At 41.4% G+C, this 27,860-nt stretch overlaps 3 protein-coding genes across 3 annotated transcripts; 1 reads left to right on the top strand and 2 right to left on the bottom strand.

Moving 5' to 3' along the window:
- Positions 1 to 349: 349 nt before the first annotated feature.
- On the bottom strand, positions 350 to 7,820 carry tbc1d10ab (TBC1 domain family, member 10Ab). Its single transcript, XM_037692517.1, has 9 exons — positions 7,642 to 7,820; positions 5,414 to 5,513; positions 4,157 to 4,264; positions 3,786 to 3,892; positions 3,572 to 3,686; positions 3,407 to 3,472; positions 2,477 to 2,666; positions 988 to 1,142; positions 350 to 841 (listed from the first exon to the last, which is right to left on the bottom strand). Exons 1-9 carry the CDS (start codon positions 7,818 to 7,820, stop codon positions 437 to 439), a joined length of 1,425 nt encoding a protein of 474 aa, XP_037548445.1. The 3' UTR covers positions 350 to 436.
- Positions 7,821 to 14,371: 6,551 nt separating this feature from the next.
- LOC119424888 (protein phosphatase PTC7 homolog) lies at positions 14,372 to 21,054 on the bottom strand. Its single transcript, XM_037692401.1, has 6 exons — positions 20,514 to 21,054; positions 18,647 to 18,826; positions 17,714 to 17,912; positions 16,531 to 16,654; positions 16,308 to 16,437; positions 14,372 to 16,150 (listed from the first exon to the last, which is right to left on the bottom strand). Exons 1-6 carry the CDS (start codon positions 20,713 to 20,715, stop codon positions 16,092 to 16,094), a joined length of 894 nt encoding a protein of 297 aa, XP_037548329.1. The 5' UTR covers positions 20,716 to 21,054; the 3' UTR covers positions 14,372 to 16,091.
- A 4,099-nt stretch (positions 21,055 to 25,153) lies between these two features.
- On the top strand, positions 25,154 to 27,268 carry prnpb (prion protein b). The gene is made up of 2 exons (XM_037692337.1): positions 25,154 to 25,261; positions 25,722 to 27,268. Exon 2 carries the CDS (start codon positions 25,725 to 25,727, stop codon positions 27,204 to 27,206), a length of 1,482 nt encoding a protein of 493 aa, XP_037548265.1. The 5' UTR covers positions 25,154 to 25,261; positions 25,722 to 25,724; the 3' UTR covers positions 27,207 to 27,268.
- The last annotated feature ends 592 nt before the right edge of the window (positions 27,269 to 27,860 follow it).

The following is a 27,860-nucleotide window of genomic DNA, read 5'->3' as shown; positions in this document are numbered from 1 at the left end:
CGCTCCAAAAGTGCTTTATCTTTTCATGTTTATCCGTCTGCACCGACTCTAGTGTGCAGCACATGTGCAGCGATGTGTCGCAAAAAGCCATAAAAACTCTGGTGGGGTGCTGCGCATGTAAACGCAGCCACTGATATGCTGCATTAAAAAAAACACATACAAGTCTAATGATCTGTATTAATGTTTGCAGGAGCCAACAATGTCAATCACTCAAAATGGGTTTGGCCTCACTTCAGCACCTAAGCAGTCTGAATAGTCATGTCTACAGACAGCTTTACAATAATAGCTTTAAAGACATTTGGAGAATTATGATTATAAAAATAAATTCATTTGTATAACTGCTGCGCACATGAAGTGTTAAATAAGTCACTGACAAGTGTTACTGCTAACGTGGAGCTGTACGGTCTGTTGGGGAACTGGAGGAAAGCTTTCACCGCTACAGGTACGTATCATGTTCAGAGTTGCTCACACTCTCTTTGGACCCCTGTATGATCTTGTGCTTGAGACGTGGGGACGGGTCAGTGGAAGGAGCGTAAGGATTAAACACTTCATTAGGAGGGAGGACCTCTGTGTGTCCATTTTGCTTTTTAGGGTTTCTCCTCCCCCTGGGTTTGTCTGTGAGCACCTCGTCTAGCTGGGACGCCAGGGGAGACTTCACGATGATAGTAGGCCTCTGCTTCAGCTCCTGACGGCTGGGTGGCTCAGCAGTCATGATGGCTTTAGCTCCGTGCATCCTTGGAGGGGATTTACTGTGGAGATCTCCATGAGCCTCCTTCCAGCGCCGCAGCTGAGCTTGGTGCTCCTTCTCAATGTCTTTCTCAGACACTGGTAACTCTATAATCTGAAACACAAGACCAAGATGTGACTTTACAACATTTTACAGCCACGTAAGAAGGAATTCTGGATCCAGATGAGCAGCTGGATGAGCACTAGGTGCAGGGTCAAAGTAGTAAAACTGATAGTAGGTTTACAACAGAGCATAAGTACCTCGTGCACCAGAAAGGCTTCGTGTGTGTATTGCGGCTGAATGGCTCGGAGCAGCTCCATTGTCTCATAAAAACCTTGGCAGGACTTCAGCTTCTCTTGGGTTCCCAACACGAATTTCAGGAGAACCAGGCCCACTCTGAAGAGGATCTTCACTCCTGAGAGCAGCACATTAAAAAAAACATGCTGCTTATGTGAAGAAAAGTGACGTGATGTAGTAACTGGGTTTATTGTAATACTTGGAACTATGATGAGGCTATTTGAATCGATATTTAACTCGAATCATGATGTGTATTCAGTGTCCCAAAATATATTATTTAATTGAAACTAAGACATAAAATTATGTCTAAAACATTTTAACAATTGAAGACATTTCTTAGTTTCGACGTCACAATGCACGGAGAGATTTTTATACTTTGACAGCAGGCAACTAAGACAGGAGATGGACCAAAACTTGAACATTTTCACAAAAAATAAGCCATCTGTGTCTTTTTGGACCTACTTTTTATGGTGAATACATTTGACGTTATACGATTTATCATTAAAAAAAGCAACACATTGGTAGTCATACAACATGGACATAATGTTAAAGCAAGAATGGGTCCGCAAGGCCCCTCATGTGACAGAACTTTTTCATCACGATAACAAATTTTGCTGGGCGACTGTCTCAAATTATTGCGATAAATGATAATATTGTTTGAAATTTGACAATAATTAGTAATTATTGTTAAAAAAAATAAAGTTGGTTAATTTATGTGTGTAGTACATTCTTTGACCACTGGATGGCAGTATAAGACTGAACTGAAGGATGGATAGTGAGGGAGCAAGCAGCATGTCTAAGAAAAGTGAGAGGGAGGCCCCTTGAGTGACATGGGTTGTATCTTGTTCCTGTTTTTCGGTTCTCAAAATGGCGTTCGCTCTGTGCGATTTGAGCTCTTTAGCATAGCATTTTTCACACAACGCTTTTAATAAAAAAAAAATTAAAAAAAACAGTAAACAAGTTCTCAGCTTCTTTTTGCAGGGAAAAAAAACAAATTTTTAGACAAAGGCACAGGTTTCAATTGTGAATTTTGGAGCTTCGACAAGACAGAACAAAAATTCTCCTTCAATAGGATACACATTTTTTTAGTATTTCCAACATCAGAGCTAAAATTTTCAGTAGTTAAGACATTTAATAATCTAAGAGGTTTTCTTAAAACGTCACCCCAGTCAGTAACTTATTTGTTTCATCACATCTATTGTTCTTCTCTGCTTTATGCAAACACAGGGAAATGTTTACCATTTGCGCATGTGCAGCACATTTATCAGTGATGGTTTGCAACCAACAATGTCGCACAAAACTTCTCTCCATCTGCTCAGTCATTTTTATTTCCACTGATGATCAATAAAACAGACAATCTTTGCTAGTCTCATTCATATTCTCAGCAGAAAACACTTTAAATGTTTTTTCACCTTCATTAAACCATCATACATTTTGTTTGTGGCGCCTCACCCTCACAGAGGAACATGTCCCAGACCCGCAGCACCGAGGCCCACGGCAGAGTCCGGGAGAAAGCACACATGAACCACTCGGTCATGTACATGACAGGCTCCAGTTTGTGTTTCTGTAGGTGGCGGTGAGCCACAGGACACACCCGACGCAGCAGGGCGTACAGAATCTCCCCATCCAGCTGGATCGCCTCCTGTGGAAACAACGCAGAACTGCAGTGAGCAGAGAGAAACAACCGACTTCTCTCATTCTGCCTAATCTGATTATCGTGTCATTGTCAGCACCGAGCATTGCAATGCTGTTAGCTTATCGTTAAGCGAGAGACATACTTGCCTGACAAGTCTGACACCAACTTTTGTAACACATACCACACCGCAGAATAACTGGGATGTTTTAACTAAACTCGTTTCACTCACTAATTTTACTTGAACTTTAAAAAACGGTATATATCAAGAGGATAATGAAATTTAGATCTTTATTTAAAACATGTACATTGAATTGATTTTCTTTTTTTTTTGTTCTTCTTTCGGCTGGTGTTGCCACAGGAAAGAAAACTAACTCGCACAAAGACCTGGCAACTTTTTTTAATGCCGGATGCCCTTCCTGACACAACCACAGACCACCGAGCCACCACAGCCCTCTGTGTGGAGCAGAGATCTATCTAGGGTGCTCAGGGGAGCAGACAGTGGGAGTTAATGGTATTGCTCAAGGGCCCAGAGTGGGTGCTTCACCTTTCCCACCCACATTGATTTTCTTTCAAATATGTAGTTTTAGAATTTGTGGGGGAAAAACAGTTCTGAATCATAAACTTTAAATGATGTTTGTTGCCTCTTGCCTTTAATGAACAACCTTTCCATGAATTTAATGGGTTCAGAAAAGATAATGATTGACACGCTAAACAAGTTATGCTGACATGTTTGTTTTATGACATACCAGCCCTGTGCTGTAGTATCCAGGAAGGTATTTTTCACAGATCTGGACAAGAACCCAGAAAGCATCCTAGGACAAAACAAAATGAACGTGTTAATAAAAGAAAATCATGAAGTTGAAGTCAGTTTTTATGAGGAGACATCTCAACAGAAAACGAACGCGCTTCACCTCAGCTGGCATGTGCATTAGGAGTACAGCAGCGATGGGCGCCTGAGCCTGACAGTAACCTTCTTCAGGTCGATGCAGCGTGTAAGCCTTCAGCACGCGGAACAGATCCTGCTGCCTATACATCAAAATATGCAGCATACTGCTTTTAAAAGCTCCACTCAGCCCATAAAGATAAATACAAGAATCTTAATAGACTTTAGAACAAATGGCTTACCCGTGACCTCCTCTGGCTGCAAACATTTCATGGAAAGGAAACTGTCGATGAAGGTCCCTCTCAATTATATCGACCCATGTGGGATCTCCCGGCTGGTTGTCCATTTCCTAAAACAACATTTTCCTTTTCTCATTAACTTTTTTTATTTATTTATCTAAATCAAGATATAACTGAAGTGGCAGCTGTATCAGCATTAAATGATTTCAAATGAACAATCCCATTTAGATGCCAGCTTGTGCAGAATACTACAGTAAAAACTGACAAGAATAAATAACTTAGCATTTTCTGGTTTATAATGATGTGCACAGCCTAGTTGAATAATACATATAACATGCTTGGGTTTGAACAAGGACCATAAATTTACAACTGACCTCAAACTTGCCCTGGTTTTGCTCCCTTTTCACTTTGCCGCCAGTAAGGTAGAGCCAGGCCCGGCCTCGCAGGGACGGAGGAATTCCTTTCTGACAGCGCTCTTTCACCTTTTATTTAACAAACATGGTTATTTGTGAGCCTGCACGACTCTTTATTAAAACATTTAGCAGTGGTGGGCACAGTTCCACGAATCCACTAATAGCGGAACTAAATTGGCGTTTAGTGGATTAGTGTTTTCGCTAACTTTTAATACTTTGAGCGAAAATGGCTTCCTCTACATTTAATTCCAGTAAATTCAAGTCCAGTGTTTTTAAAGGCAGTTCTCCGCAATAAAAGCGTACAGGAGAACGGTGATTTACACAGAGTGATGCAATGCTATGCAAAGGTAAGCACACCCGGTGACGTCACCAACCTCGCAGTGCTTTTTTTACCTCCTCATACCCACCACAAACAGTCTCTGACTCATTAACAGTTTACAGCCAACAACGAAGACTTTAACATAAATGCCAAACCAACCAGAACAGGAAAACATGATTTTTTTTTTCCACACTCAAATATTGCACATATAATTCCTACCCAGCATGCTTTGCAATGATCACACTGTCTCTGGGATGCAACACTCTCACACATCTTTACTTTAATACAAACAGATTTATTAGAGAGAATAATGATGACACACAGCAAGTTTGTAGTCAAGTTAATAAAAGTAGTTAACCACAAAGAGGATTGCTCAAGTGAGTTCATTCATGTAGTAAATGACAAGGGATTAGTCTGACACACTGAATGCATCACTCTGCTTCAACACAGCAGAGTTTTGCTCCGCCTCTTTGGTTCCGATGAACCAGATTAATTTCTGAAAGGTCACCTCTGAACGGGACATGGACACTTCTTGTGATTTATGAACCGTTTTGTGTTCACTTACAACGCTGTCACATAGACAGTCTTACAACATCAGTGACAGCAGTGCAGTGTTTCCTCTTCCATTATCCAAGGAGGGCGCCCCACCTTGTCAACAGAACTGAATGCCCTGCTTACTGAAATGTCCTTCCCCCCATTTTTTATCTGTTTTGTGCTAGCAAAGCTAATGTTTTTAAGTTAGCAAACTAGCAGTTAGCGAAACAATTTATTTTATTAGCTGTGCCCACCACTGACATTTTGTAACATTCATTTAAATGTCGTTGCAGTAAAAGCCTGAATATATAACTTCAAGCTTCTGTTGATGCAGTAAGTACTCTGTGGATTGGTTTGCACTGCACCTTTTTGTGTTTTTTGGCCATCCATTTGTCCCAGCTCTTCAGCATCTCCAGCCATTTCACTTCTCGCTGCCTCAACACCTCAGATGGAATCAATTCAGCACTGGGAAGAAAAACAATAAAATAGCTATAAGCACGCAGATAATTTCCAAAGTAACAATGGCTTCACTGTACTCCCCTGCAGTTATGACAGGAGACTTTTGTCATTAGACGAGGGAGGAAAGGGGCTCATCTCTTCCTTGTACATACAGGAAATTTTCCTCTAAGCAGCTGAACACTTGCCATCAGGGTGAAGTAGAAGAAAAACAGGAAGTTGTGGGGAACGTTCCCATAATTTAACTAACAGCCTTGGACAAAGATATATCTTTGCACTATAGCCCTAACAAGAATACAAGCTGTCGCATTGCTAATCTTGAACAACAACATTGGAGCTATGATTACTTTCATTTTCAAAGTTATCCAAAACTCCATTTGAGAGAAAGCAATGTACTTTACACTCACTGGATTATTGTGCAGCTGTAAATATAAAAATCTAATTTTAAAAGATTTACTTAATTGCAATCCAAACAACTGCACTTCCTATATACCACCTTTCTGGCTCCAAGGTGATGAATATTGATGCAATTAGAATGGTTCACTAACTTTTTAGCTTCATAAACCAGTAGGACCAGAGACTAGTGCATGTTAAAATACATCTACATTGCTAATAAACCAATTTAAAAAAAAGGAGCAAGACACCACAAACAGACTCTACATTACTTTTACAATTTTTTCATGTATTTAAAGCTACTGTTTTTAAATCTCTTGACAGTTTAGTTAAAAAGGGTACGATCAGTCTGCTGTTGAAGATTCTCAGTCATCCAGGTCATGGTAAGTTAAAGAAAAAGTTAAAAAAACAAAAACAACTGGACTTCTATTCTAACTAGATATGACCAGTCAATTTGGAAACTCAATTTTGCTTTTTGGAAGTTATCGTAAAATGTATGCAGCAAGTGGTGCAGTGGGTAGAGCTGCCACCTCTCAGTGAGAAGGTCACCAGTTCAAACCCCAAACCAAGACCTTTCTGAGTGGAGTGTGCATGTTCTCTCTGTGCATGCATGGGTTTTCTCCAAGTACTCCAGTTTCCTCCCACAGAAGAAACATACATGTTAGGCTGCTTGTTAACTCTAAATTGTCCCTAGGTGTGAGTGAGAGCGTGAACGGTTGTCTTGTTTGTCTCTATGGCCCTGTGATGGACTTACAACCTGTCCAGGGTGTACCCCACCGCTTGCACATTAACAGCTGGATATGCAGTGGAGGCTCGATCCAAACTTTAGAAGCCACTGAGTTAACAAATAACTACTATACACATGATATTCCAAGGTACATCTTTACAAGCTAATAGTTAATCTCTCAATATTTAAACATTTTAAACAATTTGTTCAATTGTTCAACAAAGCTTATTAGTACACCATATTTTTCTCCTACCCAAGCGCCAACAAAATATTTTTATGATGCCTATTTCTACCTAACTTGCCTATGTTTGCATTCTTATCTTAAACCTAAAGACAAACATGTTTATTTTAACCCTGAGTTTGTTTACACACCGTGGTGGAGAGTTTGCCTAACCATACAACCAAATTAAAGGGAAATCTGACAGGTTAAAGCAATGGAATAGTCCTCTGTTGTTTTACTGGTGAGCTGCATTGTGGTGTGGTGGTTAGCACTGCTGCCTCACAGATATAAGGTCTCCAGTAGGGATATCATTTGGGGCCAATCTGTGTGAAGGCCTGGAGAGAATAAATATGATCTGTACAAACTGGAGACTGTACCTGTGAAATTTTAATTCATGCAGTTGGGTTAATTTATACAGACAGTCAAATGTGCTGACCATTCAAATACTGACCCAATAAGCAGGTCACACATTTTCTACCACATGTATTTAAAGGAATGTCAGTTTTAGCTCAATATGTGTGTTAAGCTGTTGAAATGGGGTAGCTGAAATGGAAATTAAACAAATGAAGTAATTTCAGAACCATGAATGGGTAAAAATAAACAGTTGACATAAAAGTTTTAATACACTTAACTGTGTTCAGCACACACAGGTGTAATTTAAATAATCACCCTGTCCTTTTTTTTTTTTTTTAACAAAATGTTCTCAGGATACTTTTTCTTTTATATTACCCTCTGTAAACCAGGAGTCTCCGGGAAACACCATCAAAACTAATGTCCTAAATGAAATGGACACTCACTTCTCTAGGGAGGACTGCTGAGCTCCTCCCGTGAAGCCGTACTTGTCCACCTGCCGGTCTTCTCCAGGGATGAAGCCGTTCGCCTCCGGCTCGGACCCAGAAATCCCTTTCTCGCTGTCCGTCAGCTTCTCTGCGTCGCCACGAATTTCGAGGCCATTGACCTGCTCGGTTTTTGCCATTTAATCGGCATTTACTTTTTGAGGATGCAGACGGCCAAGAGTCTCAAAACTTAAAGCACCTCGGAGCTCTCCATGCCGACGCCGACTGACTGACTGGTCAAAGCTAGCTAACGTTGCTAAGATAATTTATCCCCAAGTTGCTAACTCATTAGCCGCCTGAGAGTGACGTTTCTGTGTTAAATGTACTCCAAATTTACGCTTTCGTACACTATTGTACACGGTTAAACCCCAGAAGACTAAAGCTACAGTAAGAAACACAAATTATAGCTCGGTGTCTACGCTAGCTCTCAAGTTTACATGCTAACTCCGAGGCTAACATGCTATCACCGCACAGCTGTCAGCTGACCTACAAGCTTTCTGTCGAGATTCTTTGCTGTCAGCAAGAATGTGATTAAGCCTCCAGGCTAAAGGAAGAGAAACTGCTTGTTTAGTAAACAAACCGTAACACCATAGCTCCCTTCTGCCACCTAGTGCTGAAAATCATCTAAATTTCTGTCAAGAAAAACACTTCCGTTCCAATTATTCAACCCAACTTTATTTATAAAGCACTTTTCAAACACAAATGTTGCTCAGTGCTTAACAAACCCAACAAAAATATGCATTACATTAAAAATTAAATATACAGTTCATAAAATAAAATAATTAAAATAAATAACTGAAAATATAGATAGATAGATAGATAGATAGATAGATAGATAGATAGATAGATAGATAGATAGATAGATAGATAGATAGATAGATAGATAGATAGATAGATAGATAGATAGAAACCAGATTCCAAAAAAAGTTGGGACACTAAACAAATTGTGAATAAAAACTGAATGCAATGTGGAGGTGTCAACATCTAATATTTTATTCAGAATAGAACACAAATCACAGGTCAAAAGTTTAAACTGAGAGAATGTATCATTTTAAGGGAAAAATCTGTTGTTTCCAAATTTCATGGCGTCAACAAATCCCCAAAAAGTTGGGACAAGTCCATTTTTACCACTTACAACACTCAACAGACGTCTGGGGACAGAGGAGACCAGTTTCTCAAGTTTAGAAATAGGAATGCTCTCCCATTCATGTCTAATACAGGTCTCTAACTGTTCAATCGTCTTGGGCCTTCTTTGTTGCACCTTCCTCTTTATGATGCGCCAAATGTTCTCTATAGGTGAAAGATCTGGACTGCAGGCTGGCCATTTCAGTACCCGGATCCTTCTCCTACGTAGCCATGATGTTGTGATTGCTGCAGAATGTGGTCTGACATTATCGTGTTGAAAAATGCAGGGTCTTCCCTGAAAGAAATGACGTCTAGATGGGAGCATATGTTGTTCTAGAACCTAAACATAGTTCTCTGCATTAATGGTGCCTTTCCAGACATGCAAGACATGCCACAAGCGCTCATGCAGCCCCATACCATCAGTGATGCAGGCTTCTGAACGGAGCGTTGATAACAACTTGGGCTATCCTTGTCCTCTCTGGTCCAGATGACATGGTATCCCAGTGTTCCATAAAGAACTTCAAATTGTGACTCATCTGACCACAGAACAGTCTTCCATTTTGCCACACCATTTTAAATGACCCCTGGCCCAGTGCAAACCTCTGAGCTTGTGGAGCTTGCTTAGACATTTCTAAGCAAGCTTCCTCTTTGCACTGTAGAGTTTCAGCTGGCAACGGCGGATGGCACGGTGGATTGTTTTCACTGACAATGCTTTCTGGAAGTATTCCTGAGCCCATTCTGTTATTTCATTGACAGTGGCATTCCTGTTTGAGGTGCAGTGATGTTTAAGGGCCCGGAGATCACGAGCATCCAGTAGAGTTTTACGGCCTTGACCCTTACGCACAGCGATTGTTCCAGATTCTCTGAATCTTTTGATGATGTTATGCACGGTTGATGATGATAACTTAAAAGTCTTTGCTATTTTACACTGGGTAACACCATTCTGGTATTGCTGCACTATCTTTCTGCGCAACAATGGTGGAATTGGTGATACTTTTACCATCTTGGCTTCTGAGAGACACTGACACTGAGAAGCTCTTTTTATACCCAATCATGTTGTCAATTGACCTAATTAGTGTTAATTGGTCTTCCAGCTGTTCGTTATGTGCACAATTTCCTTTTTCCAGCCACTTATTGCTACTTGTCCCAACTTTTTTGGGATTTGTTGACACTGTGAAATTTTGAATCAACATATTTTTCCTTTAAAATGTTACATTTACTCAGATTAAACTTTTGATCTGTCATCTATGTTATAGTACGAATAACATATTGACATTTGCCATCTCCACATCATTGCATTCAGTTTTTATTCACAATTTGTTTAGTGTCCCAATTTTTTTGGAATCCGGTTTGTACAAATGCCACCAACACTATTTATAGTGGAGGTGGTGTGCTGCTGACCTCAACTCGGGATGTCCTGGGTCAGTGAGCAGAATACTTAGAAGACCTCCTCAATCCCACCGGCACGTCTTCGACTGAGGAAGCAGAGCCTGGGGACTTTGGGTTGGGCTCTCCAATCTCTGGTGCTGAGGTCACCGAGGTAGTTAAAAAGCTCCTCGGTGGCAGGGACCCAGGGTTGGATGAGATTTGCCTAGAGTTTAAGGTTCTGGATGTTATGGGGTTGTGTTGGCTTACACGACTCTGCATTATTGCGTGGACATCGAGGGCAGTTCCCTTGGATTGGCAGACTGGGGTGGTGGTCCCCCTATTCAAAAAGGGGGACCGTAGAGTGTGTTCCATCTACAGGAGGATCGAGCTCTTAAGCCTCCCTGGTAAGGTCTATTCAGGGGTTCTGGAAAGGAGGGTCCATCGGATAGTCGAACCTCGGATTCAGGAGGAGCAGTGCGGTTTTTATCCTGGTAGTGGAACACTGGACCAGCTCTACACTCTCAGCAGGGTCCTGGAGGGTGCGTGGTTGTTTGCACACCCAGTCTACATGTGCTTTGTGGACTTGGAGAAGGCATTCGACTACGTCCCTCTGGGAGCCCTGTGGGGGGTACTCCAGGAGTATGGGGTACCAGGCCCTTTGATACGGGCTGTTAGGTCCCTGTACGACCGATGTCAGAGCTTGGTCCGCATCGCCGGCAGTAAGTCGGGCTTGTTCCCAGTGAGAGTTGGACTCCGCCAAGGTTGTCCTTTGTCACCAATTCTGTTCATAACTTTTATGGACAGAATTTCTAGGCGCAGTCAAGGTATTGAGGAGATCCGTTTTGGTGGCCTTAGGATCACTTCTTTGTTTTTTGCAGATGATGTGGTCCTATTGGCTTCATCAAGTCGTGATCTACAGCTTTCGCTGGAGCGGTTCGCAGCAGAGTGTGACGCGGCTGGGATGAGGATCAGTTTCTCCAAATCCAAGGCCATGGTCTTGAGCCGGAAAAGGGTAGAGTGCCCTCTCCTGGTCGGAGGTCCTGCCCCAAGTGGAGGAGTTCAAGTATCTCAGGGTCTTATTCACGAATAAGGGAAAAATGGAGCGCGAGATCGATAGGTGGATAGGTGCAGCATCGGCAGTGAAGCGGGCGCTGGACTGGTCTGTCGTGGTGAAGAGAGAGCTGAGTCAAAAGGCAAAGCTCTCAATTTACCGGTCGATCTACGTTCCTACCCTCATCTATGGTCATGAGCTTTGGGTTGTGACTGAAAGAACGAGATCATGGATACAGGTGGCCGAAATGAGTTTTCTCCCTAGGGTGTATGGAATCTCCCTTAGGGATAGGGTGAGAAGCTCGGTTATCCGAGAGGGACTCAGAGTAGAGCTGCTGCTTCTCCACATCGAGAGGAGCCAGTTGAGGTGGCTCGGGCATCTGGTTAGGATGCCTCCTGGACGCCTCCCTGGTGAGGTGTTCCGGGCACATCCCACTGGGAGGAGACACAGAGGAAGATCCAGGACACGCTGAAGAGACCATGTTCCTTGGCTGGCCTGGGAAAGCCTTAGGATTCCCCCAGAGAAGCTGGACCAAGTGGCTGGGGAGAGGGAAGTCTGGGCCTCCCTACTTAAGATGCTACCTCCGCGACCTGACCCCAGATAGGCGGAAGAAAATGGATGGATGGAAAAATAAATTAGAAGCAGACCTTTAGTTTAATTGTTTCAATTCTTATAAGAAACTGTTTCTACAATGCTATATTTCCCCCCCCTTAAAATCTATAATACCTAACAGATGTGACAGCAGCTCCAATTTTTGTGTTTAAAGCAATTTGCCCCCAAAATACAGAAAATGTGATAGAAGTTGCATAGACAAGATAAAGAACATGGTAACAAACTGATTATTGGCGTGAATTTTGTCTGAATTGGTTTAGATTGTGTAAATAAAACTTAACTTGATCTCCAGATCTCTGAAAGTATTTCTACAATATTCAATTTTAAATGTTAAAATACTGTGCGACAAGTATCTGCTGGCCACCCTACTTTTGATAAATACATTTACTAATTGAATTTTTATGTATAGGAATGTATTTGTTCAGTGCCCTGCATCCATTTTGACTTAGCTCTATATAAACAAACTGAATTTATTTTTCATGTTCATTTATTTGAAAATTTACTCAAAACAAAAAAATCCTTAAGATTAATTTTTAGACAACCCCCCCCCCCCCCCACACACACACACAAATGAGTTGCTCTAAATTGATAATTATGGATGTATTACATTAACTATATGAACATTCAATGGTTTTTTTTGTCTTCCAAGTAGGCACACATTATTTATGTAAAACTGAAATATGTGAGGAAAAATATAAAAATTGTAGTAGAAACTTTTTAAATCCACCCTTCTGGTTGATTAGTGCAAGCAACAACATTCATATACTTTAACCTCTATATAATAAACATTTTTTTTTATTAAATAGTAGCTTGAAGAGAGGTGAATGTACTCAAATTAAATATTAGGTATTACACATGTACATGCGTATAAACTTTTCTCAAAAAAAAAAAAAAAATTCAAATTGTATCACTATGCTAATATCTTTTCCTCAGATTAGTTTCTGTATTTGTGTCCCCTCAAAATCTCGTTAAACACGACTGGATGTAAAACAAACACTCAAACAGGTTTAGTATAAATACTAAATTCTTTATTTAAATATTGTACACATTTTAAAACATACCAGTATTTACATCAGTTAGACCTGCATTGTTACACTGCAGAACTCGGTGCATCTTTCAGTTCACTGGCTAGAAAGCAAACAATCATACCATCAGACTGCAGAAGCACCTTTGAGAACGGCTCAACGGGGAGACGGGGTTTGTGGGGTGGGACGAGGACACTGCATTAACGTCTAAACACGGGAACACACATGGGATGAGCTTGCAATGGCAGGAAAGGCCCCTTGATTTACAGGTCGAGCTTTTAAGGCTGGAAACTGCTCACCCTCATAATTCAAAGACAAGACCGGACTCTGAACTGGAAACTAGAGGAAGATACAAGAAATGCTGAAAGAAGAGGGCAAAAGGAAAAAATAAATAAAATAACAATGTATCATTTTGTCTATAGAAAAGGACGACCAGTTAAATATGATGGCAGCATAACCCAACTTTGATTGTTCTCCTGCTCTCTACATTATCTGTGAACTGACAACTCTAACGCAACACTCAAAATTCTACTAGATGCTTCTGCGCTATAAAAGTAATTTCTACGAGTTACAAAAAACAAAACTATGGAAATGTTTGTGTTCTTTGACCGCTGGATAGAGCTGGACTCAAATCAGGATTTAAAATATGGCTTTCTGTTTTTTTTGGTTACTTGTCTTATATTCCCAGACAACCAGTTAAACCCTGGAACAAATATATTACAACTATTAATCTCTAACACCTTTAAGCCTCGAAATACATGTTTTACTCTGAACTTGTCACGCAGCTCTGAGCATAAGAAGCTTACAGTACTGCTGTTCGATTTCGGATTTAAAAAGAAAAAGAATGATGCACACAAAGAGTGTCTTTGGTGTTAAAATGTAAAGACTTTTAAGACAAAACAGTATTATCAGCGTTTTTCTGAATGATGTCATTTGGTGAAATCCAGCACGTCCATTTCCACACACATACAACACCATGTTCACATCAACTCTTAGAACTCCAGTTTCTATTTTTTAACCATTTAACATCTAATAAAATCCGTTCATACCCCCCCACCCAGATGCTTTTTAGCAATAATTTACTGTTTATTTCACTAAATTGGATAAATGTCACTTTCATGGAAGCAAAATTGGTTACTACCGTTACTTTACAGTTACTTTAGGTTAATTAGACATTTCATCAGTGATACTTTTTATTACAGCATTAACCAAATTTTAATTAGGCCTGTCACAACAACAAATTTTGCTGGGCGATTAATTGTCTCAGAAATTATTGCGATAAACAATAATATCGTGAATTTTGAAGCTTTGACAAGACTGAGGTGCCCCCCCCCGGAGGGCGGCCAGTTAGCTTAGCTTCTTTTAACGATTCGTAAATGCGCTTTTGGACGGTTAAAATAGATTTTAAAGAGAAAGGGAGGGGTCAGTAAAGAGCACAGGAGTTGAACCTTTTGTCATCCAGTGTCTTCAGTAGAAAGAGAGAGACGTGAAGAAACGATAAATGAAAATGAGGTTGATAATTTTCATTTATCATGCAATTAATCGATTTGTTATTTATTGTGACAGGCCTAATTTGAATCCCCTATAATTTACACTAAATATAATAGAAGCTCCACATAAATTATCTTGCAGTGTTTGAAGAAAAAATGATTTTTCCCCAAACAAAACAGCAGGTTTAGTAGCTAAAGTGACATTTTCTTTCATGCAGCCATGATAAAAGATTTAACTTTACAAGCATCTCCGTACGAAAGTGCATCCGAACCTTTCCGAAGTATAACGCTTAACGTTCATTAGGCTTGAACATGTAGACGTTTTTCAGCCTCTTTCATCCCCAACGGTTGTTTTATACAACCCCTGTGAAGTTAGCATGCTACTACAAATCGTTAAGGTGAGACGACTTGATGTGAGACAACTGACTCTACAGATACTTTCACTTTGAAAGCCACTTTCTAAAAAATAAAATAGCTGTGCGCATGTAGCAGCTCCACCAACAAATCAACCAGGTACTGTGTTCATTCCATTGTTTTAACATCCGTGATCAATACAAACGTAACCAATAACTGAATGCTGCTGATTTCACCAATTCATTAAGCCATTATTATTTTGAGTGTCGTGTGTAAAAAGGGCTTTAAAAGGCAAAGTTACAAACAAAAAAGCAGCAAATTAATATATAAGAAAATAAGGGATCAAAAGTAAAAAAAATACATAAACATGGCTAATTAATTTTTTAAGACAAGTCTTTTAGTTCATCCAGTTCACATTCTTCAGTGGTACTTTTCAAACGAAATAAGGTATAAAAATAAGGTTTCCCTCTTTAATTTGATTCCTGACTTATCACGGCAACTGTAAGCATTCCCAGAAGCTAGCTTTAGCTTAACGATATAAATATGTACATTCAACACACTTTAAAAAAAAAATCATCCCTACCACACAACGGACGCAAGAGGAATCGTTTTAAACATCTTGTTAATTTTTACCAATTGGAAGTCTTGGATTGACGGGAGTTCAATTCAAGCTGTTAACAAAATAGCTTTTTGCTTTAAATCAGTCAAAAAACAAAAATATAGCCCTAAATTAAAAAAAATATTTACAACTTATCAGGACGTGTGAGTCAAACGTTCCCTCAGCCGAGTGACAAAACCTGAATAACCTTCACGTGACATCTTAACAAGCTTCCTCTCTACAGATATGAGCGACGTGCTCGTTGACATTCCCAAACCCGAGGCACTACAACCCAACTCCCACATCTGTCATATCGGCACCCTCAGCCTAATCCATAAACACTTTTATAAAATGGGAACAAATGAACAATAGTGAGGTTCTATAACCAGCTCTAATGCTAGTCGGAAAAAGAACAAAACCCATGGCTTACTTCGTATTGTTGTGTTTTTATACATCAGAGCTACCCTCAAGTATCCAAACGGTCTTATGTGCGCTAAAAATCATCTGACAACAAGGTGAGATATGAGCGAGGCCGAAGTCAGCTCCTACCGCATCATGGTCAACATGAAAAATATCCCAGCTGCCTGCCGCCCCTCAACCGTTCCAGCACCACGTTAAAACAGAAGAAAACAAAACGCCACAAACATGGAGGTCAGCCACACAGTGAGGGGTGAGAGCCGTATTGGTGGGCCTCCCCTGTCAGCCCGCAGTGCATGTTGGGAAGGCTGCAGGTGAAAGACTCAGGCAGACGGCAAGAAAACATCAGTCCCAGTGAAGCAGACGCACTTTCAGTCTGTATATTCAGCCACTATAGACAACAGCACCGTGATATCATCTGGTTTCCCTCCTGTAAAGAAAGAAAGAATTAAATATCTTCAGGAAAACTCAAGAAGCCTTTTTTTTTTAAAAAAGTAAGAATATTGAGTTTACAGCTGTTATAATACGTGTAATGGTGTTTTGCAGTTCAACAAGAACACAGAAGGTATATTAAATGAATTCCTCACCTCTTACATTCAGGCCGTTATCACAGGCAAACTGTGCAAAAGGAGACATATAATTGGGATCGTAGGCGAGATCGTGAGCTTGCTTTGCGATACTCTGTGCAGTCTGCAGTACGCTGTCATAATTTGAAGTCTGGCGGGAGCAAACACCAGAACCATTAAAACGTGATAAATATTACACGGGTTGTATTACATGTACACATAAGTTGCTATCCAGGGGTGATACCTTCAGTTTTTTGAGCTCCTGAAGAATCATGTAGTCCGGCATGTTGTCAAAGAGCCCGTCTGTTGCTGTTAGGATGATGTCACCGAGCTGAACGTCAAAAGAGGAGCTGTCGGCTGCTTCAGGACTAGAAGACACAAGAGGACAAAATCAGTCATGTGACACCTAGAACCCAAGAAGTACTCTGAGTAACTAGCTACGATTTCTAATAAAAAGTTAAGCAGGTAAGGAGTGTGCAGCCGAGACGAACGCTGTCCTGAGTGTTGCTGCCAGATGCAGGGAGGCTCGTACTCACTGGCACCACAAGTAGGACTCAAATGTTACTTCCAAGGGACCCAATGTTCCTGCTAGACATCGAAAGGGTCTATATTAAGATGATATGCCGCAGCAATAAATCTAATAAATGCAGATCTGCTACATCTTGAACTTTAAAGCACTTTAGAAGAGCAGAGGTTAAACAGAGGAGTCAATAACCCAAGAAACACCAAAACTTTAAACAGTGGCTAAATATGAGAATTAAACTGCGATACTTAGTGACTTAGGAAAGGACATTTGTTAATTCTAGTCAATGCATTTTTAGGTGTTATAATTCTAAATTATAGTTAAAAACAATAAAATGGAAACAGGAAGCGTCAACAATGGCCAGTGACATCACCACGTTTTTCAAACCCTGTTATTTATCAAACCAGTTTATAACAAATAAAGCAGAACAATAGATTAAAAAAAACATTCAACATTAAAATACGCATTTTGTATTCACTTTAATCAGTTTGACAACAACCATACACCATCTATTAAAGATTTAAGCATAGCGAGAAACACTGTACTGTGGCAACAAAATAATAGAGCATTAAGTTTCATAATCCTTAAAATCTGCAACAAAATAAACTATGTACAATCATTTAAAGAATATTATATAATTGTCAGCTTTCTCTAGTGTTTGAATAGGCCTCTCAGTAAATATATCTTATTAAGCCCAGTTTAATTTAGCAGTTTGTTTAATACTGAGAAAAACAGAAACTATAAAGTGTAAGTTTTTGTTGAAAAAGTTTAAAAACCTCTTCTGAATTCAATTTTAGTAAAGACAACATGTCAGGTGGTCAAGTCTTAGTTTCTATTTTCTCACAGATTTTTAGGAGCACTTTTAGAAATATATTTTCAACTTCCGTTTACTCAACCTACTAACCTGTCACTGAGCACAACTCCCTCGGCGCCCGGAGGAGCGATGGACAGCTGGAAGGGCGTGTTAAAGTAGTGCTGCTGCTCATCTGAGCGGTGGACCACCTCTCCGCCTCGCACCACGAGGAAGCCGGAGTCTCCAAGGTTACACGTGTGAAGCCGGTGACTCCTTCGGTCCAGAACCACAATGCAGGCCGTGCTGCTTCCTATAAACACGGAGGCAAAACAATGACGAGTGGAAAACTGTGTAAAAGCAGGAGTAAGATTTGATCAAAACAGTAGGAAAAACAATAAGAAACACGAGCAGGATGAGAGAAATGCCTTGCTTTTGGATTAGGATGGGAAAACGTTAAATCCAGTTGATTTGTTGGTGGAGAGAAAAACAAGGTCACAGGTTGTTTCCCCTACTTGTCCCACTGACCGCAGCCATTAACCATCTATGCAACCTTGAGCAGCGATGGCTCAGTTCTGACCTTATCACAACTTTCCAAAACAAGTATTTTGCCAAATATCTCAGCTGTCACCGAGTTCGTACACCGGCTCTTGGACAGATACAGAGCCTCTGAAGAAATGTGACCATGGCCACATGTTTGACACGATGACCCTGCTATTAAAACTTTAACAACCGCCAGTATTATCGGTTACAGAGGGATTCTGAATCTATGTGATTTTGCTAGAGGGTACTCCACTTTTAAGACCTGCAGCGTTTAAACGTTTCCATGCAAACACAACAGAAAGAGCCTGATCGAGTTAGTTACCTCACTGATGATACTTAAAAATATCTGTAAGACTACCGCAATATTCCTCCATCTTTAATTTTACGCATCTTGCTGCAGTCCGTCTCATACTGCAGCGGTTTGCCTCCTCTTGTTCAGCACAGCTCACTTCAACAATGACCGTGTGTGACGGCTGTGAGGACGTTAGCAGCACATCCACTCACCTAGCAGCGGGACTTTGTTCTGTAGGAGCTCGTAGTAGCCCGACGTCAGAATACCCACTGGGTTACTGGGAATGAAGCGCCCCTCCTTCACCAGACGCTCACAGGTTCGCATCAAGGTGGCAGAGAACTGAGATGGGTCGACACCATAGTCCCGCCAACCGCCTACACCGTCCGCTACACCTGATGGAGAAAACAGGCTTATACATAAATATGTTGAGTTGCTGTGTCTACCAGAGTTACACTGACATAAACTGTTTTCAGGTTTAACCAGTGCTCAAAGATCTAATTTGTCTCTGAAATTATTACAGTGAGGAGGATGTACATGCCATTTCTGAGGTTGTAGCTGCTGTTCTCTTTTAAATTATCATCCATCAATAAACAAGTGACATATTTAAGACCATTCTTGTATTATATTATAATGTTTTCTTTTATTGTTTTTATGGCTGTGCTTCTGTCATTCATTGTGCAGCACTTTGGTCAACAATGTTTGTCTTAAATGTGCTTTATTGATTTGGTTAATCTTTTTGAAAACAATATAGAAACAATGAGAGAAATGTAAAAAAAATAATTATTATGATTATTGAGTGGTAATTTGCTATGCGTATAGTTATAGTACAATAAATGAAAAGAGCGGTTTTGATGAGGTTTTGTGAATTTTTTTTTAACAAAAATGTTAATGATAGTTCTTTCACATCCAAATTGGCAAGTCAGAGCATTTTTACTGTACTTTTTTATGGTTTTACAGCTGAGTTACTGGTCGCTTTATGGTTTAATAACGTTTTGAACTTGAGGTTTATCTTGCATACATATTTTTGTCTCTTTACACATGTATGTTTATGTCTGCTGCTGTGAATAACCAGTTTCCTTCAGGGATCAATAAAACATAATTTTACTCCATTTTATTACCAATATTGGAAATCCAACTCAGCCTATAAAGCTGCACTTGATCCACCACTAATGGATATTTATTGGGATTTTTGCAGAGCATTGATATTTGTTGCGCAAACCCTAAGTGAACACAACTAGAAACAAGATTTACTCCTTTAATTAAGCCCATATGAAGATGATTGTATAAAGATGAATAAAGAGAACTATTTCACATAGATCACACTGTGAGAATGAAAATTGAGTAAGAAGGGGCTGTCTAGTTTATTGTTATTCCACAGCTGCAACACCACTACCTCAAATAGAAACTAAAAACAAACTGGATCATGGCAATCCCCTAAGCATAAATTCTGCACATGTATAACCTACAACTGCTTGAAAACAATAAGCCTTAATAAACAATAAATAAAAGATTTTTTGTTAAAAGCCACGTGGATCGTGTGGCAGCTCGCACGCGCCGGCGAGGACAAAACATCCTGCGATGCTAGCAGGAGGCTAATGCGCTAGCAAACATGGCCGCCTCCACGCTCAACCATTCTGACCTTTGCGAGACATTGTTTCCTTAGGACGTTGTAACTTCACATTTCTCAGTCATACTCGTGTCCGACTGGGTCGAATTTGAGCCATTTCATGTCACACGTTTTTGAATTTTGACATCATCGCTGTGTATTTTCTGTCGGGAGCTAATCTAGGTGAAAGGTCATTAAAAGCCCGCACGCGAAACTTCCCGGTTCTGTTCGTGAATTAAGACGGTATCAGATGTTCTGCGCATTAAGCTATGTCAGTAACATCGAGTTATTATCAATCAGGAGTTGAAGCTGTGGATAATATTTATATAAAAGCTGTAAAATAAGGGGCGGTGAGGCAGCTCTGTTTGCTAAGGGTGGGTGGTTGTTGTGTTTTCGTCCGAGTTGTCCGTACGCACGTGCAGATCACTGAAGGTCACACGAGCGCAGAGCAGAGGGTGGTTAGCATGTCTTACCTAGAACATCCGCCGATCTGTACCGCGCTATGAAGCAGGCATCATCTCCGTAGCACATCCCTTTCTTCAGGATCCCCTTACGAAAGTCTTTACCGAAGCCATAGCTGGCGCTGATCAGGCTGTAGTCCCGACCGTCAGTCTGAGAGAGTCCGCCCAGGACAGCCCTGGCTACGAGTCTGCCATAAGACAGTACGGATAACATACCCCTAACAAGGAGAAAGTCCTTCCTGATTAGAGCCAGAACACGCCGTCCTCCTTCGTCTCTCCTCCGAGCAGCGCAACCGCCTGCGAGTGTTCAGGTCGAACTCGGTTAGCCGTCCATCAGGCTCCGACAGGCCCGCTGTTGTTGAAATAATAGTTGTGTGGAAGTGTCGCAGTTCGTACAAACGTCTCCGCGTGATGTCTATGTCTTGAATGTGTGTTTCACAGACGCTCCGGTTCCGCCGCTGGGCTCCCTCCGAACCGACATGTTGCTAGCGTACACTCAAAGCTGCGCGAGTACATACGTTTGGCATTTTACAACCATGACGTCAAAAGCCGTGTGCGTAAAGGTGGCTCCTCCCACAGATATCATATGGCTCCTCCTCCCAGTGAAGCAAGGACGAAGGAGACGTGTATGGCAGGTCGTTGTAACATACAATCAAACCACCGCTAATGCAGTACTTTAATAGATTTAATTCATTTTATTTAAATAGCACCGTTTCACAACAAAAGTCATCTCAGGTTACTATACGAACGTCCTTCTTCCACCTGCGTAATATCGCTGAAATTCGAAACATCTTATCTAAAAGTGATGCAGAAAAACTGCATGACTTTTCAATCAGAGTCAGAGTCAGAGTTTCTTTATTGTCATTCGCACCTCATGTGGTACATGTGGTGGAGCGAAATTATGTACACAGGGTCCCAGTTACATCCAACAATAAAATGTCTAAGAAAAACAGTAATAACATCTAAGATATGAACTAAGAAAAACATCAACTAAATATACACTAAGCACTCATAACATAAAACATTGAACATCGGCACAAACATGAACATGAGTCTGTGAGCAGATGTGCACGCATGAACACATCAACATTGAAACAGATCAGCAGCAACATGAAACAGATCAGCAGCAACATGATATGGTTTTTCACAGTGATTATTCTAGTTAGAGATTCATGAGTCTAACAGCCTCAGGGTAGAAGCTGTTCCTCAGTCTAGTGGTTCTACACTTAATGCTCCTTAACCTCCTTCCTGAGGGGAGTGGGGCAAAAAGTGTGTGTGCTGGGTGGGTGGGGTCCTTCATGATGCAGGTGGCCCTCTTCCTGCATCTGGAGGTGTAGATGTCTGTGATGGTGGGGAGGCTGATTCCAACAGATTTCTGTGCAGCCTTCACCACTCTCTGCAAAGCTTTTCTTTCTGCAGCTGTGCAGCCTCCATGCCACACATTGATGCTCGAGCACAGGATGCTCTCCACTGCACACCTGTAGAAGGAGGTGAGGACTGAGCTTCCCAGACCAGCTCGCCTCAGCCGTCTGAGGAAGTAGAGTCTCTGATGAGCTTTCTTGATCAGGCTGGTGGTGTTGTTGCTCCAGCTGAGGTTGTCATTCATGTGTACACCCAAGTACTTGTAGCTGGAGACCACTTCCACCGCAGATCCTCTTATGTTCAGGGGGGTGTAGGTGTTTTTGTTCCTTCTGAAGTCCACAATCATCTCCTTTGTCTTCTTCACATTGATGTGAAGGTTATTCTCTCTGCACCAGCTCTCCAGGTGTTCCACCTCTTGCCTGTAGCTGGACTCATCATTGTTTGTGATGCATCCCACCACCGCTGTATCATCTGCAAACTTTACAATGTGACAGCCTGGATGGGTAGCTGCACAATCATATGTGAGCAGAGTAAACAGAAGGGGGCTCAACACACATCCCTGAGGAGAGCCAGTGCTGAGAGTTATGGTGGAGGAGGAGAGGTTGTGGATCCTCACTAACTGTGGTCTGTTTGTTAAAAAGTCTAGTACCCAGTTGCAGATGGAGGGGCTTAGTCCTAGTGTGGATAGTTTGTCCATCAGGGTTTGGGGGATCATGGTGTTGAAGGCGGATGTGAAGTCCACAAAGAGCATACGGACGTAAGAGTTTTTCTGCTCCAGGTGGTTGAGTGCAGTGTGGACCACAGAGGAGATTGCATCCTCTGTTGATCGGTTCTCACGGTATGCGTACTGATGAGGGTCCTCGTTGATGTTGATGGTTGTTTTGATGTGAGTCATGACCAGTTTTTCGAAGCATTTAGCGACTATCGGGGTGAGGGCCACTGGCCGATAGTCATTCAGACCAGTCACTGTAGAGCTTTTTGGGACTGGGATGATGGTGGCAGTCTTCAGGCAGGTGGGAACTGTCTCCAGGGTAAGTGAGGTGTTAAAGATGTCTGCCAGCACCTCACAGAGCTGATCAGCACATTCCTTCAACACTTTTCCGGGGATGTTGTCTGGGCCAGTTGCTTTGTGCGGATTAATCCTCCTGAAGGTACTCCTTACTTCTGCAGTACAGTTCTACAATGGTGTGATATCTGGGTGTGCAAATACTTCTTCAAAATGTCTGTAATCCAAAATGCTGCTGCCAGAGTCTTAACTTGAGTTAGTAGGAGAGATCATATCTCTAGAGTTTTAGCTTCTCTACATTGGCTCCCTGTCAAATCCAGAACTGAATTCAAAATCTAACCTACAAAGCTCTTAACAACCTAGCTCCATCTTATATTACAGATCTTATTGTTCCATATTTTCCCAACAGAGCACTTTGCTCTCAGACTGCAGGTTTACTTGCGGGTCCTAGAGTTTCCAAAAGCAGAACGGGAGGCAGAGCTATCAGTCTCCTCTCTTGTGGAACCAACTTCTGTCCGTGTCACGAGGCTCCAGTTTTAAGACTGGGCTTAAGACTTTCCTTTTTGCTAAATCCTATAGTTAGGGTCGGCTTGGGTTTCCTGAGTTATCCCTTAGTTATGCTGCTATAAACTTAGACTGCTGGAGGACAAACTGACCACATTTTTTCCACTCTGCTACTGTCTTTACTCTGCTCAACCTGTTTTGTATTTGTAATTATTTTTTCTATCCTAACATGTGCTTTTGTCTTTCAGGTACACCTGCACCTATTTCTGGACCTACCATTCTGTGTTTGTCTGTCTCTCCTTCCTGTTCCTCTCAAACCCAGCTGGTCAAAGCAGATGGCCGCTTGTCCTGAGCCTGGTTCTGCTGGAGGTTTCTTCCTTTTAAAAGGGAGTTTTTCCTTTCCACTGTTGCCATTGTGCTTGCTCAGGATGGGAGACTACGATGAAGATTCAACTTGTCTGCTGGTTTCCTTAGATAGAGAACTTCTAATTGGCTTTTCTATGTATGTGAATGTTCCTGTAAAGTGCCCTGAGACAACTTTGATGTGATATGGTGCTATATAAACAAACTGAACTGAATATACAAAAAATAAGTCATGAATTCAGATAATTCAATTACAGTAAGTTTAGTTCTTACATTCACACAGCAGACAAAACATACAGGGGGTTAAAATTACAACTGTTTACAGTATAAGGTTATCAGGAAGGTGCATCTTTCATGACGAGTAAACGTAAGTGATGCAAGAAACAACAAGCCACTGCAGACATGTTCCTGTTTTTATTCTGCATCGCTTCAATGTAGCTGTTTTTGTTTTGTTTTGTTTGTTAATATAATTTTCTTCTATTTATTTTTCTCAAGTTATATGCTTTCTTTTATGATTGTCTACTGTTGTCATCATTCTTTGTTAAAAACAGGCCTCTCTTGTAAATGAGTCCTGGAGGCTCAATGACACTAACCTGTATAAATAAAGGTTGAGTGAATGATGTGCAGCAACGATAACAAAAACTATTTCTACATATGAAAAACAACTGCCTCGCTTTGTTGAACTCAAGCTGAGACTCACAAGCTCAAGAATAAAATTACCTTCACAATAAATTAAAACATATTTGGTTGAAGTCGAAGCGTTGTCGTTAAGATCGGCCTTTCCGGTTTTATGCGCGCTCCCGAAACAGCGGCGCACACATTCTTTTGGGGGCACTAACTTCGGCGCAACACGTGTTACACGCGCATTTGCTCTGAATAACGGGACCTAACGGGCTCCAGGCACACTGACACAAAAATCTCTTAAAATTGTCTCTAGAGGGCGCCCATACATACATGGAGTGTGGAATGTGACAAAATTATATAAATAAATACATCATGAAATAAATAAATGTAAAAAATGAATACAAATACAATGAAATGAATAAATGTACAATACATGTGCCATTAAATACCCACAGAGTCCCACTGAAATGTGCCAATCCGTTTTATTATATATTTATATTCGCTGAGCTAAAATGGCTCGTGCGGAAATTGTATATCCTGCACTTGCTTTCTGAACGTTCGACTAGTTACAGACGTTAAGCCCCAACAACGCGGGGCTAAGGAGAAATAGCGATTGTCTAGGGGTAAAATTACTACTGGTTTCGAAATTTTAAGATGAAAACGTTTAAAAAGATCGTAAAAATACGTCGGCTTTTATTTTTTTGTTTGAACCTGCTGGAGAGATAGCAACAAAATGTTCCCGCCCCCTGACTAATTCACAAACGGCGCTTACTGAACCTCAAACCGAGCGCACCTCGACTGGACGGAACCAAACCCAGCCTGTCGGACGCTGAGGGGACAAGGACAACAAACGCAGCTACACCGAAATAAACACATAAAAAACAACAACAACCAAATTACGGTAAGTAACGTGAGAAAATTAAGCGACGATGCTGTCATGTTAATTGCTGTGCGTTATCTAACGGAGAAGATAGAGCTAGGCTTTCGTTTGTTTTATTTTGATAAAGCTAATGGTTGAACAGAATGACGTATTGATGCAGCGATCTGTGATATCGATAATAATGGCACATTTATGCTTATTTAAATCATTCTTTTTGGATTATTCGAAGCATAAAGTATTAATAATGAGGGTAATCTTATTTAATCCTTCACCCCCATTCAGAAAAGGTCAAATTATTTTCCATTAGACCCAATGACTGCTTTAATATATAATTATCCAATGTGGCTTTTTAAACAATAAACATAAAGATGCACGCTTTGTCATATTAGTTTCTTAATTACACTTGATATAAAAGAATCAGGGCAAACAATGATTATTTTTGGGATTCCTAATTGTTTTTCTGATACTTTTTCTCCTTAAGGTCATGATGGGGAGGTTTTATGAGGTGGGGCTTTTGTCTCTTCTTATTTTGTCTCTCCTGAACACTGAATCAACATTGGCTAGAAAAGGTAGCAGCAGTAGCGGCAAGAAAACCTCATCAACAAAGTTGGGTGGGACAAAGACATCAAGCAGTCAGCCAGGAAACTACCCTCGACAGCCACAGAATCCCAATCACAACCCTAACCCGTACCCTCCTGGAGGAAGTTACCCAGGAACTGGCAACACTAATCCGGGTGGATATCCCAGGCAAAATCCAAGTCATCCAGGGGCTGGAGGCTACCCACACCAGAATCCTGGAGGCTACCCACACCAGAATCCTGGAGGCTACCCACACCAGAATCCTGGAGGCTACCCACACCAGAATCCTGGAGGCTACCCTGCGGGTGGATATCCTGCAGGTGGTTATCCTGCAGGTGGAGGATATCCTCAACAAAACCCTGGGAGAGGTAATTATCCTAATCAGTACCCTCCTGCTGGAGGCTACCCAGCAGGAGGGAACAACCCCAACCAATATCCAGGCAGAGGAGGATATCCTAACCAGTACCCTGCTGGAGGAAGTTATCCAAACACTGGAAGAAATTATCCCAATCAGTATCCAGCGGGTGGAGGCTTTCCAGCAGCAGGTGGCTATCCTAACCAATACCCAGGCAGAGGAGGTGGTTCTCCGTACCAGTACCCAGGAGGAGGTGGTTACCCAATCAGGACTGGAAGTACAGGACAGGGTTGGGGAGCACCTGGTGCAGGAGGTTACCCCTACGGTGGAGGAGTTGGCGGCTCCCCTAACTGGAACCCGAATAATAAGATCCTCAGTCCCAGGTTTGGTGGAGGAGGTTATGGATATGGGGGCTATGGTAGCATGGGCGGGTCCCCTTTCTCTCGTTCTGTGCAGAGCATGGGATATCAGCCCAAGTCGACAGGGTTTGCTAAAAAAGCCATGCTGGCAGCAGGTGTTGGAGCTGTGGCTGGAATGGCCGTTGGGTACGGGCTGGGGCGCTTCCCTCGCCCACATTTCAGCTTCAACAGCCCACAAGAAGAATACTACTACAACAACTACATGTACAATCGCTATGGCACCAAGTCAACGGATCAAAAAGATTACGGGCGGGATTACGTCTACAAGCCTCCTCCACGTGCCGAGTCCTACGAGGACTTCATGAAGCGCTGCATGAATAGGACTGACCTTAAAGAGCAGGGCAGCAGCTCCTCCACCACTAAAGCAGGCACTGATGAGGAGGATAATGACACGGTCAGCATTGAGGAAATTGGGTACCCAACCCTAATTGACCAAGTGAAGTCGCGACGCTGCGTGGAGATGTACATGGCCTACTCTGAGCAGTTCATGCAGGAAAAAAAGTTTGAGCCACATGTTCAGCAGTCGCCCAATAGCAGTCCTACGAGCTTCGGTGTGGTTCATCTTTTCACTTCCTGCTTTGTGCTTCTGTCCAGCATGCTCCTCCTGCAGTGAGGAAGAAGAGAAGCACACCTTTTGCGTACATCCTAAATGGATTTCCCCTGCCTCTCGTTATATCTGCATGTTCGATAAAAGCTTATGTATCCTCACAGCTAACTGTGTACTATGACATAATAAAACCAGGTTATGTTGCTGCAGAGTACCCGCAAATGATAACAGGATTAACATGTTTACTATCCAAAGAAGTTGGATTTGAAGGGCAGCATTCCACTAAAATGCTATATAGAGTTCTGTTTGTGTTGCACTAGATGCTCTTTATTATTGTTTTGCTCATAATTAAACTAAATTCAGTTTGGAGCACTCAATTCATAGAGTCGTTTCATAGTAATGCCACCTGGAACACAATAGATCGTACAAGTTTTTCACTTGAAATCAATTAAAAAAATTAATGGAAAATGTTAAACGCTCTGCTTAGTTCGCCTTCATCTTGTTGAATTTTTTATAATGTAGGTGGAGCCGTTTGAGGGCAGCGATTGGGTGATTCCATCTTATAGTCACAGTATTTTTATTTGGCTGTCAAGATAAAGCAGCTGATTTAATCACCCAACATTTAGTCTTCTGCTGTAATGTTTTAAAGATAAATGATGAACGTTCAGGTCAGGATGCCACCGCTGTAGGAAAATGACGTGATGCAGATTTTTGGTCTCG

The sequence above is a fragment of the Nematolebias whitei genome, chromosome 18, assembly GCF_014905685.2.
Source record: "Nematolebias whitei isolate Nwh7 chromosome 18, NemWhi1, whole genome shotgun sequence".
In the NCBI taxonomy this organism is placed as follows: Eukaryota; Metazoa; Chordata; class Actinopteri; order Cyprinodontiformes; family Rivulidae; genus Nematolebias; species Nematolebias whitei.
The sequence above is the reverse complement of the archived record's forward strand: the minus strand, read 5'-3'. Positions and strand labels throughout refer to the sequence as shown.